This window comes from Pristis pectinata, chromosome 4 (assembly GCF_009764475.1).
Source record: "Pristis pectinata isolate sPriPec2 chromosome 4, sPriPec2.1.pri, whole genome shotgun sequence".
Taxonomy (NCBI): Eukaryota; Metazoa; Chordata; class Chondrichthyes; order Rhinopristiformes; family Pristidae; genus Pristis; species Pristis pectinata.
In genome coordinates, this window is record NC_067408.1 from 39,055,228 (window position 1) to 39,067,336 (window position 12,109).

The following is a 12,109-nucleotide window of genomic DNA, read 5'->3' on the forward strand; positions in this document are numbered from 1 at the left end:
CAACTGGCAGCCAAATCTGCATTCTCTGAAATTCAGGGAATTTATATCAGCATCAACCCAAAGAATTTCAGGATTGGACAGAGGTAGAAGATATTAGGGCATTGCAAATAAAGGGCAGAGGACAAAATACTCTCAATAGAGTCCGTGGGAATCCGAAGTTGACAGATTTCATAGAGAAAGCATTATTACAGAAAGAAATATTTATAAGGCCGAGGGGGAACATAAAGGCAAACAGGTCAGACGGCAGCAGAGACCGTAAACATCAAGAACAAAGGTTCTCAAATTGCAGAGTGCGAAGGAAAGAGATGCCAGAGAATAAAGGTTTGAAAAGGAAAGGAGCAAGGGCCAGAACAAGGTAATGAGTTTGAAAAAGCTTTTAAGTGCTTACCAAAAATCCCTATTATCACGAAATTTAATTTTCAGCATTTCAAGTTAACAATGCAAACTACTGTGTCAAAGTTTAAACACAGATGGATAAATAATTAAAAGAAAACTGCACATCATTTCATACAGCTATTATGCAGGAATATTCAAATATTACTATTCTGAACATTAATGTTTCTAAATACAGTAAGTTGGAGCCTCTACAACACTTGTGCACTTCCCCATGTCTGAGAGATTTAAGAGTTTTAGTTTCAATAATGTACTATGATATAAATCAACATGCTGGAACAGAGTATGAGGCAGACATCCACTGCTGTTCTCTCAAAATAGTCAAATCTCTATGGAAAACCAATCGAGGATGGAAAATTGTAGAACCATTCTTTCAAGGCAATTCCCATACAGATCCCCACAGCCTTCATCAGAAAAAGGTCAGGATCTTGCACCAGGTTCCTCACATTCTCAACCTTAACTAAATGAATCTTGTATTATAGGAAAATAAAAAGATTGTCATTCTTACCCATAACTTATTCTCATAAAAGAAAGCATCCAGTTGTTTAACAATGTAAATATGATTGCATGAAGCCAGAATCTCAATTTCCACCATGTAGTCTTCAAGTTCTTCTTCACTCTTGACCTCGATAACTTTTGCAGCAGCTAAAATTCCAGTCTCTTTGTTTTTGGCCTGTAATGAACAAGTAAAAAAATATTTTCATTTGCGGCAAACATTATACTGAAATTTGTCAAATGCAAAGGCAACCTCATTTAATATCTTCACCTCTTCTGGCCTGAATTTGCAAAAGTATCATTAATTCATGGGATGTGTGAATGTACCCCCAGTGTTCATGGGTAGGGAGTTCCAGGTCTAGACCTAGTGATGACAGAACAAAGGTGTGCAAATTGGAAGGGAACCTGCAGGCAGTTGAATACCCATGTCTTTTTCATCATCTTTCCAGGTTGCAAAGATCACAGGTTTGGAACAACTGCAGAAAGAGCCTCGGCAAGCTGTCGCATAGATGTTTTTATGATACACACCATAGACACAGGTCAGAGAGGATCCTATGCCTGGACGGAACTGAGCATTGCAGCTGCACTCATTCAAGCAAGTACTCCATCGTACGAGTCACTTGACACTAGACATCCAGCCTTGGACAACTCGTGCAGCTGGTGTATTTATATGGTTGTACAGATGTTATTTTTAAATAAAAATAACAAGGAATATCAGAAAATCAGCTTTAATCTCACTGACGGGCAGAACAGCCTTAAGGAACTATTTGACCTACTGATGTTTTCATGACTATAGTAAGGGCAATACACAAATAAATCAATTTATACACCATAGATTGTAATGTGAATGGCCAATAGATTTTGGGAAGACATAAGCAGGATGATTAAACTAGGAAGGTGCAGTTCACTTTAAAGAGTGAAGTAATATTCTTTGGGAGGGCTAAAATGAAAACTGCTTAAATAAGTGGGAAGACAGATTATGAGCAGAGAAATGTATAAACTTAATTACAATACAAGTTGATAAAATGATTAAAACAAACGCAAGAAATCACAAAGGCTTACTTGACTTATTTCTACCTCATATACTGACTATGCTAACTGAAATATTAAATTCCTTTAGTTTGCCTACGTATTCAAACAATAGAATGTGATAAGCAGCACATTGTCCAAGCTCGATGGTCACATGCCAGATGCACGTTCATTCTTCTGGTGTGAATCACAAGGCCCTCTGTGCCATGCAGCTTTTCTTACTGCAAGTAACTACCTCCATACAAATTTCTTTGTAGTTTTACCAGAGCCAAAGGTTTGGAATGACTAGAGCACTGGAGAAGTTGACTTGAACCTCTAGCAGATGGATTCTGGACTTCAGTACCTCTAATCCAAGGATATCATGACCAACATGACTGAAATAGCACCCTTAGCCCACAAGGGTGACCTAGAAGTTCCAGTTACACCTCACATGAATTCCACATCCCATTCACACTCCAGGCTTCTTACATTGTTCTCAAGAAGCTCACTGCAAACTCAATGCATAGCACCTTATCTTCCAATTAGACACATTACAATATTCCAGAATCAAACTAAACTCAAACATAAGTCATTCCATCTGTGTATCCAAGATTTCCAGTGCTCAGCTTTTCATTTAAAAAATCTTTTGGTAATTTCATAGCTTTTTCACCTCCTATTTAAGTCTCCCCCAGGCATTGCTCAAGCTATTCACTAACCTTTGCCAACCTCTGAGGTACCTCCACTGTCAATCTTATCTGATCTCCCCTTTGGTTTCCTCCACCCTTCACCCTTTTCTCTGTAACTTAAAACCACTTTTTACCTTTAACTTTTGCTGGTTCTAAGGAGAGATATCAACTTGATAATGTTAATACCGTTCCTGTCTGAATTGCTGAGTATTTCCGGCATCTGGAGTAACATTTGGTTGTCTATGCCAGTGCACATTAACAGCCCAAACCTTAAGACAATATGCACAAATCCAAGCTCTCAGCACCTGTACTGACTCGCACACCACTTTCAAGATACAGATGTACCTTCTGCCATTCAGCTGTCCAGACGATGTGACATTGGCATGACTGAATTATGGACAAGAAATGACAAGAAAGACCAAGAGCAGGTGGCTCTTCTACAGTTTTTAAAACTGAGTTAAGCCCACACTCCTTTTTCCCTATGTCCTTATAAAAGCACCATGCCTGCATTTCAGACAGATAAGCACTGTTTACTGCACTACCAGATAGAGATAGAGATACTGCAAAGATAGTTTGCAGAGCCAATCCTAGAGCAGTAAATAGTTTCACTTGCAACGGTTTTTTCCGATTGTCATACTGTAATTGCTTTTAATAAACTTGTTAAACCACTCATTATTCCTCAGTCCTTCTGGTTACCTGTGACCTTTGAGAAAAGTTGAAGTTATAAAGAATTACTGGCAAAAAGCAGTGGTGGAATTAACAGTAACCGTTCTTTCAAACAACAAAACTGGAACAGGCTGAATGGCCTATTTCTTCACTGCAAGTTTCTATAATTCTAGGATTATGTCACTTATCAATCCAAATCAAAATTGTTTAAATTTAACAGTGGAATGTGACAGCTTTTACTTTGACCCACTTTATAAAACTGGATTTAGATTCTTTTCTACTGTCCTTGCAGTTTGAAAGTATGATATTTCAGGAATACATCAGAACTGTCATTCTAAGTTAGGAATCATACAGAGCTCCACTGAAATCTATAATATCGTACTTCATTTGTCCCACCCCACCCAAAATTCCAGTTCCTTAAATGCTAAAATAGTTCTTTTATGCTCATTCTACAGTTATCTGATCCACCCATTTCCTGTCCCCATCTCACAATGTCATTTTAAGATAAATATTTTAAGTTTCAGTTTCTGAAACCTAATGGTGATCTCAAACCAGTGTGCGCAGTGAAGGCCACAAAAGCTCCCACTCTATTTGCAGTTCCAAGTCAATGCACTCACATTTGAGGTGGTCACAAATTCATTAAAGCTCCATAACAATGAGGAAACAGTAACATTTGCCTTGCATCAAAAAGCTCCCTCTTTCAAACTGCCATCAAGAAGGATTCTTACATTCTTGTGGCAGTCCAGTTGCCAGCTTTTCCAGACATCATAGACCTCTAAACTGAACGAGAGTGGGAGTTTTATTCCTAAGTACCCATTTATAGCAGACAAACTAATTCTATGGTTGTGCAAGTTCTCCCAGATGTCAATTATAACTGCCTATTAGACTATTTGTTACCACAAACTCAGTTGTACTCTTGGCATAACAAGACTATATTAGACATTGCATCAACCCAAAATAACAAGGTCAGACTCTAACGACTTAATTCTGTGCAATCCTTTGATTCTTTAGATCTAGTTCTACTTTCTATTGTGTTAGTGTTTCACACATTTTGCCAAAATCCATTCTGGTTCATTTCAGCAGTGAACGAAGCATCTTCTCCAGCCAAGTAACTTAGACATTCGTGAAAAACAAAATGCAAATTATTTGCTCTGAACTCATTCACATACACATTTGTAATGAAGTAACAACTTTGGAAAACATGCAAACTTAAGGGTTTTAGAATTAGAGTCATAGAACCTGTATCCATGCTGTGTTGCTCTTCAGCCCAACCAGTCCCTGCTGACCATGGTGCCCACCCAGCTAGTCCCAATTTCCTGAGTTCAGTCCATATCCCGCCAAGCCTCACCCCTCCACGTACCTATCCAAGTGCCTCTTAAATTATTCCTGTCTCAACCACTTCTTCTGACAGCTCATTTCATATACTCACCACCCTCCGAGTAAAAAAAAACTTGCCCCTTGGGTCCCTTTTAAATCTTTCCCTTCTCACCCTAAACCTATGCCTCTTTGTTTTGGACTCCCCTACCCTGGGGAAAGGCTGTTACCATGCACTTTATCAATGCCCCTCATAATTTTAAACACTTCTATAAGATTGCCTCTCATTCACCTACATTCCAAGGAATAAAGACCTAGCCTGGCCAACCCCTCTATAACTTAGGCCCTCTAGTCTTGGCAACATCCTCAAATATTTTCTGCACTCTTTCCCGTTTAACCACATCTTTCCTATAACAGGGTGACCAAAACTGTACACAGTACTCCAACTGCAACATAATGTCTTAACTCCTATACTCAATGCCCTGACTGATGAAGGCCAGCAATGCTAAATGCTTTTCAACCACCCTGTCTATCTGTAACACTGCTTTCAAACTAGGCACTTCTACTCCTGGGTCCTTCTGTTCCATTACACTCCCTAGTGCCCTACCATTCATCGTACAAGTTCTACACTGGCTTCACTTTCCTAAATGCATCACCTCACGTTTATCTGTATTGAAATCCATTTGCCACTCCTCAGCCCACTTCCCTAACTGATCAAGATGCCCCTGTAATCTACAAAAACCTTCACTATCAACAACACCTCCTAATTTTGTGTCATCCACAAACTTACTGATCAAGCCTTGTGCACTCACATCCAAATCATTTCTATAAATAACAAGGGTCCCAACACCAACTCCTGCAGCACACCACTAGTCACCGGATTAGGCATGTACCAGATCGTCAATCTGCTTAGCTAGGGAATACCAACACAAGATTGCATCTATATTTCCAACATGTGTTTTGCTCCTACTGGCAGGCCTAGTATATAAAAAGGAGGCAAGCTCTTGTGGGAGCAGCCATTTTGAGAAGTGCGACCTTGAGGTGGATGTGCTGCCTTGAGGTCAAAGTGTGGGCTTTGGTGAGGAGGGCGAGCAGTGTTACGGTAAACAAGACCAATAATGGCAGTCAGCAGAGTGGTATGCTTCTCCTGCGAGATGTGGGAGATCAGCAAAAAGTGTCCCTGACAACCGTATTTGCAGGAAGTGTCCAGCTGCAGCTCTTCTCAGACTGCATGGATTAGTTGAAGCAGTAGCTGAACTCAATGGAAATATGGGAGACAAAGTGTTATAGATAGGAGTTTCATGGATGTGGTCACACCGAAGGTTCACCAGAAGGGGCAGGGAAGTAGTACAGGAATCCCCTGTGGCTATCCTCCTCTGTAACAAGTATACTGTTTTGGATACTGTTTGAGTGGAGGGGGAGAGGGGGGTTGGGGAAAGAAGAGGTGTGGCCGGTCAGGGGAAAGCACCAGCAGTAGCTGGATCACTGACACCACCACTGGCTCTGTTGTTCAGCAGGGAGGGTTGAAGTGTAAGCAAATGGTAGTTATAGGGGACTCTACTGTCTGCGAATGAGGCTGCAGGATGATGCATTGCCTTCCTGGTGCCAGGGTCAAGGATGTCTCAGAGCAAGCACAGGACATTCTGAAAGGGGCAGCCAGAGATTCTGGTCCATATTGATACTAACAACATAGGCAGGAAGAGGGATTTAGGCAGAAAGTTACAAAGCAGGAACTCTATAGTTGTAATCTTGGGATTACTCCCTGTACCACATGCTAGCAAGGTATGAAATACAAAGATAGCACAGCTGAATTCACAGCTAAAGACCTGGTGCAGGAGGAAGGGCTTCAGATACCTGGGATCATTGCACTCTCTTCCAGGGCAGGTGGGATCTACACAAGGATGGGTTATATCCAAGCTGGAGGGGCACTGATATCCTGATTATTGATTATTATTGATTTCTTTATTTGTCATTGTACTGTTGCAACAACAACACAACGAGATTACGATGGCACTCCCTTGCCTAATAAGAACCAAAACAGTAAATTGATTAGAGCAATTATAACTATAAAATAAAACAAACATACTTACACAAATATAAAGTATATAAAAATATAAAAAGGCAGTGTGCAAATGAACCATGATAATAATAATAATGATAATCAGCAGCATATCAACATATTAAATAACACCATGATGAGTCCAGCTGGTAAAGGGGGGAAGACATAGTATATGTATGTATGTATAGGAGGTGTCAGTCCATGCTCAACAATTTAACAGGAAGGTTTGTTAGCTATCAGGAGAGGTTGGACAAACTTCGATTGTTTTCACTGGAGAGGCGACCTGATAGAATTATATAAAATCATTAGAAGAGATGGTTGAGATCATCAGAATCTTTATCTCAAATATTAGAGGATACAGGTTTAAGCTGAGAGGGGAAAAGTTTGAAGGAGATGTGCAAGGCAAGTTTTTTTTCCCCCCAAATTACATAGGGAATGTGCTAGGTTCCTGGAATGTGCTGCCATGGAAGGTGGTGGAAACAAACATGATAGCAATGTTTAAACATAAAGACTGACACATGAACAGGTAATGAATAGTGGGAAACAGACCAAGTGCAGGCAGATGAGATTAGTTAAACTGGCATCATGGTCAGCACAGACGTGGTGGGCAGAAGTGTCTGTTCCTGTGCTGCACTGTTCTATGTACCATTTTCAGTTCTGTGCTCCCCCAGTTGTCAGTGAATGGGCTACCAATGACTCTAAACATCCAATCCACACAAAGGTATCTCATCCCAAGGTAACTTAGAATGATTAGTGAAAATGTTAATAGTTACAGTTACCACAGGAATCTTTCTCTGGATACCTCAGCACATTGATGGAAAGAAAGCTTATACAACTGGTGGGATTGCCTGTGAACATTCACTTGTCCAGTCCCTTGTCCATCTCACCCAACACCCAAGTAACCTCGGCATCTCATTCAGTTAGCACAAGGCAACAACAATGTAATAAAACTAATGCCAGAAATGACTCATTAGTCAGAATAGCAAAGACTTCTTTTACTCTAAGTACATAACAGATGGGATCACTACTTGGGACATAATTTCCTGGGAGAAATGTACACCCTGTTAAGAATTCTTATGTTCTTAACATTAAAAACAATCTGGTAAAACTGTTTTTTTTAATGTCTTGTTTGCCTTCAGTCTTCCCCAGCAGGACCATTACTGCAGCTAACAGTGCGAATAGCATTTGTAGTATACAATATACACACACAACCTTCCGTCTGTACAAACTTGGATTAACAAAATACCCTGATATAAATTTAACTTCAACATAATCAAACAGCTAAAACATCAAGGTGCTATAGAAATTATTTACAGATGACATAAATAATCTGCAAATGTGAAAACTTGTATAAATAAGGCCTTTCTAAAGTGTGAGATGAACTGCAAAGAGTTGTAACCCAGTTTCAGGCAAAACTGAAGAGTAATACTTACATATAATAATTGTGGTAATTTACAAAATCGACAGGAATGTGTGTTTCTGGGGAAAACATCCCAAGGAGAATAGGGGTAAGGCCATGTGGCTCCTCTAGCCTGCTCTGCCATACAATGAGATCATGGCTGATCTGACCTGGGCCTCCTCTCCACTGTCCTGCCTAGTCCCCAAAGACCTCGACTACCCTACAGCCCAAAAGTCCGGCCATCTCAGCCTTGAAATATACTCAATGAATCAGCCTCCACTGCTTTGAGGTATAGAATTTCAAAAATTTACAGCTTCTGGGTGAAGAAATTTCTCCTTTTGATTGGTCCTGACTGCCAGAAATTCCTCCTAGTCTCTGGATTACATGGGCAACGTCTTATTCTGAAACTACACCATCTTGTCCTCAGCACCCCCATGAGGGGAAGCATCCTTTCATCATCTACCACATGAAGCCCCATCAACCTTGTGTTTCAATAAGATCACCTCTCATTCCTTGAACTTGAAAGTGCAGGGACAATCAGTCCAACATTTCAGAATCAAGTTTATCTTCATGAAATTTCTTATCTTGCACAGCAGTACAGTGCAAAGACAAAATTACTAAGTTACAAAATGAATAATGGAATAAGAATGAGGTAGTGTTCATGGACCATTCAGAAATCTGATGCGGGGGAAGAAGCTGTTCCTGAATTGTTGAGTGTGGATCTTCAGGCTCCTGTACGTCCTCCCTGATGGTAGTAATGAGAAGAGGGCATATCCCAGATGGTGAGGGTCCTATTGATGGATGCCGCCTTCTTGAGGCATAGCCTCTTGAAGATGTCCTCAATGGTGGGGAGGGTTGTGCCCGTGATAGAGCTGGCTGAGTCTACCACTCTCTGCAGCCTCCTGCAATCCTGTGCATTGGAGCCTCCATACCAGGTGGTGATGCAACCAGTCAGAATGCTCACCATCGTACATCCATAGAAATTGGCAAGAGTCTTTGGTGACAAACCAAATCTCCTTAAACTCCTGATGAAGGAGAGCTACTGGTGTGCCTTCTTCATGATTGCACTAATGTGTTGGGCCAGGACAGATCCTTGGAGATATTTACACCCAAACTCCTAAAACTGCTCACCCTTTCCATCATTGACCCCTCAATGAGGACTGGTGCATGTTCTCCCAATTCCCCCTTCCTGAAGTCTACAATCAATTCCTTGGTCTTGTTGACATTGAGTGTGAGGTTGTTGTTGCAACACCACTCAGTTGATCTCACTCCTGTACACCTCCTCGTTGCCACCTGAGATTTTACCAACAACAGTGGTGTCATCTGCGAACTTATAAATGGTGTTTGAGCTGTGCTTAGCCACATAGCCATGATTGTAGAGCAGAGCAGTGGACTAAGCACGTAACACTGAGGTGAGCCTATGTTGATGGTCAGCGAGGAGCTGTTATCAGTGATCCCTACTGTGATATCCTGATGAGGAAGTCGAGGATTTAGTTGCAGAGGGAGGTAAAGAGGCCCAGTTTTAGAAGCTTGGTGATTAATACAGAGAGGATGATGGTATTGTACACCAAGCTGTAATCGATAAACAGCAGCCTGATGCACGTTTTGCTGTTGTTTAGGTGCTTCAAAGCAGAGTGGAGTGCCAGCGATTGTGTCCGCTGTATACCTGTTGTGGTGGTAGGCCTCTGAAGAATACCCCTTCCTAAGAATACTCCTTTACCCTAGGAATCAATCCAATGAAATGCAACACAAACTACCTCCAAGTATACCAGTCCTTAATCAAACCCATCATTGAGCAACACCACAGTGATATTAGGGCAAATAACCATAGACTTAGAAGTAGGTTTTAACAAGGTTATTAAAAAAAAGGACACACTTGGGAAAGAACTCAAGACCAAGATCAACATTTTTTAGGCACCAACAGAATCAAGACATGTGGAGTTAGGGCATATGATTTACTCCCAATGATTAAATGATGCAACTAATTTTAAGACAATTACTGAAAATGCGTAGCTTCAGCTTAATATTTTTAAGCTAAACTCTAACCATGTTAACATCATAACATTAGGTTAAAAAAATACAGGAAAGTGCACGTCAGACATCAATGCAAGTTAAATGTCTTTCACAATGTGCACATTACAAAACAGGAATTTCCTCTTCTTAATTGCCACATCCAACAACCAGCGCTCAAGACCAATTTGCTACAATTTTGCTGAAGCACTTCTCAATACTCAAAATTAAACTTGTGCAGATACATGCCTCTGGTTTATTTGCATACTAAGTTACTGTATTCCACTTACTCACTGTTGCACAGCCTATAATACACAGGCCTCTCTTGCCAGCCCACCACAGAACTCTGACAGGGCAATGCTGGCTGGACAGATTGGAAGTCCTACTTGTTGGCTCAGCTTCTTTCCACAAGGGTAGGAAACTCTTACACTTTAAACAACCCAAAATGCCATTTCTAAGAAATTTGACAACCTTCTACAACATAGACACATAGCACATCTAGCAAGTGCCAAGAGTCAGCATGGAAACACTACATGGTCAGTGACTTGCCAGTTCATTTCAGGAGGCAGTTAAAAGCCAATCACATTGTTGTGGGTCTGTAGTCTCATACAAGCCAAGGCAGGCAAGTCAGAAATCCTTTTCTAAAGGATTTTAGTGAATCAAATTGGTTTTTACGACAATCTAGCAGGGCTGACAAGCTATTAAAAAAATTGGATTTTAAAAATAATTAATCAATTAAAAATTGGTTTTGACTGCATCCTTAAATAACAATTGAATTTTAATGCTTTGAACAATTCCATGCCATGTTTGATATGACACTGTAACATACCACAAAATCTAGAATCAACGATCAGGACTTAGAGGGCCACTCTTCCTCCAGTATCACGACAAACACTTTGGGTGGTTCTGACTCTATGAACCTTGTGGTCATAATGGGAAAAGTTTGAGATGTGGACAAGGTGGATTACGTGAGAATGATTATGACACGCTGGTACTTGACTGGTAACTGTGTTGTACTCCTAAATTAGTCATAAACAACTCAGAAGGATTTTGCTGACTGTGTTAGGTTTCTTTTAGTTGAATTCAATGACCTGCTGGATGCCTATGTGAACTTACCTTTGTTATGTTTTGCAATATTAGTCTGGTAAAATTGAGCAGCTTGTTATCCATTTCAAGCCATAAAAGTTGCTTGGTTACAACCCTGCTGTGGGTTTAAAGTTGGGTATAGATAATCCATGCTGACCAAAAACAGCAGATTTCCTTCTCTGAAGGACAGTAACCATTAGATCTCAAGACAGTACAGTTGTTTTGTGACTACTATTACTAAGACCATTGCATTCCAGATTACTTAACTTGCCAAACCTAAATTCCATGGTGGGATCCAAATGTTTGTGCCCAAGTCTGTGCATTGCTTGTCCACTAAATAACCACTGGAGATACTTTAGAATTTGACAGATAGGAGTGGATAGACTAAAGCCAATCCTACTGAGCTGTTAGGTACACTGGAGGATTGTATGGCTGACACTTGTCAATGATGCAGTGGGATCAGGGAGAATGAGGAGAGATTTATTTCAGAGCATATAATTAGTGACTTGCATTGAAGTCACATTAATATGAAAATTCCACTGGAGAGATTCAAGATGCAGTTGCTGTAATGATCAAGACTTGAGGAAATGACACATTCAAGGACTTAGAAGAGGGAAGGAATTTCAAAAATAGGGCTACAGTTTGTAAAGACGAGAGCTTAAGAATGTGTTGTACTTTGTAAGTTTCCTCTTCAAAATAAAGACCATTTTAAAAGGGCAGAGTATATCACCCACATCAGCTGACATGGGGACTAATGTGATGCTTGAGTGATTAGTAACTGGGTGGTACGAGCTCAAGAGACAGGATGAGATTCTTACTCAAAATAATCTTGCAAGGCTCAACTTCAAATTACATCTCTGAAATCCACCTAACAGGCACAACATTTGACCAACACTATGCTGATTGCTCTATTATGTTCTAAGAATATCACAGTACAACATAGCATTCCCCAAGGCACAGTGTACTGTTTAAAAAACTGCTTCAAATGACCAT

General features: G+C 40.4%; 2 protein-coding genes across 3 annotated transcripts in view; both read right to left on the reverse strand.

Moving 5' to 3' along the window:
- Positions 1-12,109, reverse strand: part of sh3pxd2b (SH3 and PX domains 2B) — a 385,135-nt gene that overhangs the window by 273,981 nt on the left and 99,045 nt on the right. The window lies entirely within an intron of this gene.
- The window catches only part of stk10 (serine/threonine kinase 10), an 88,007-nt gene that overhangs the window by 62,695 nt on the left and 13,203 nt on the right, over positions 1-12,109 (reverse strand). For both annotated transcript variants that reach the window (XM_052014623.1, XM_052014624.1), the window contains exon 2: positions 902-1,066. In XM_052014623.1, the coding sequence (XP_051870583.1) occupies positions 902-1,066 (165 nt within the window). The remainder of the gene's footprint in view (positions 1-901; positions 1,067-12,109) is intronic.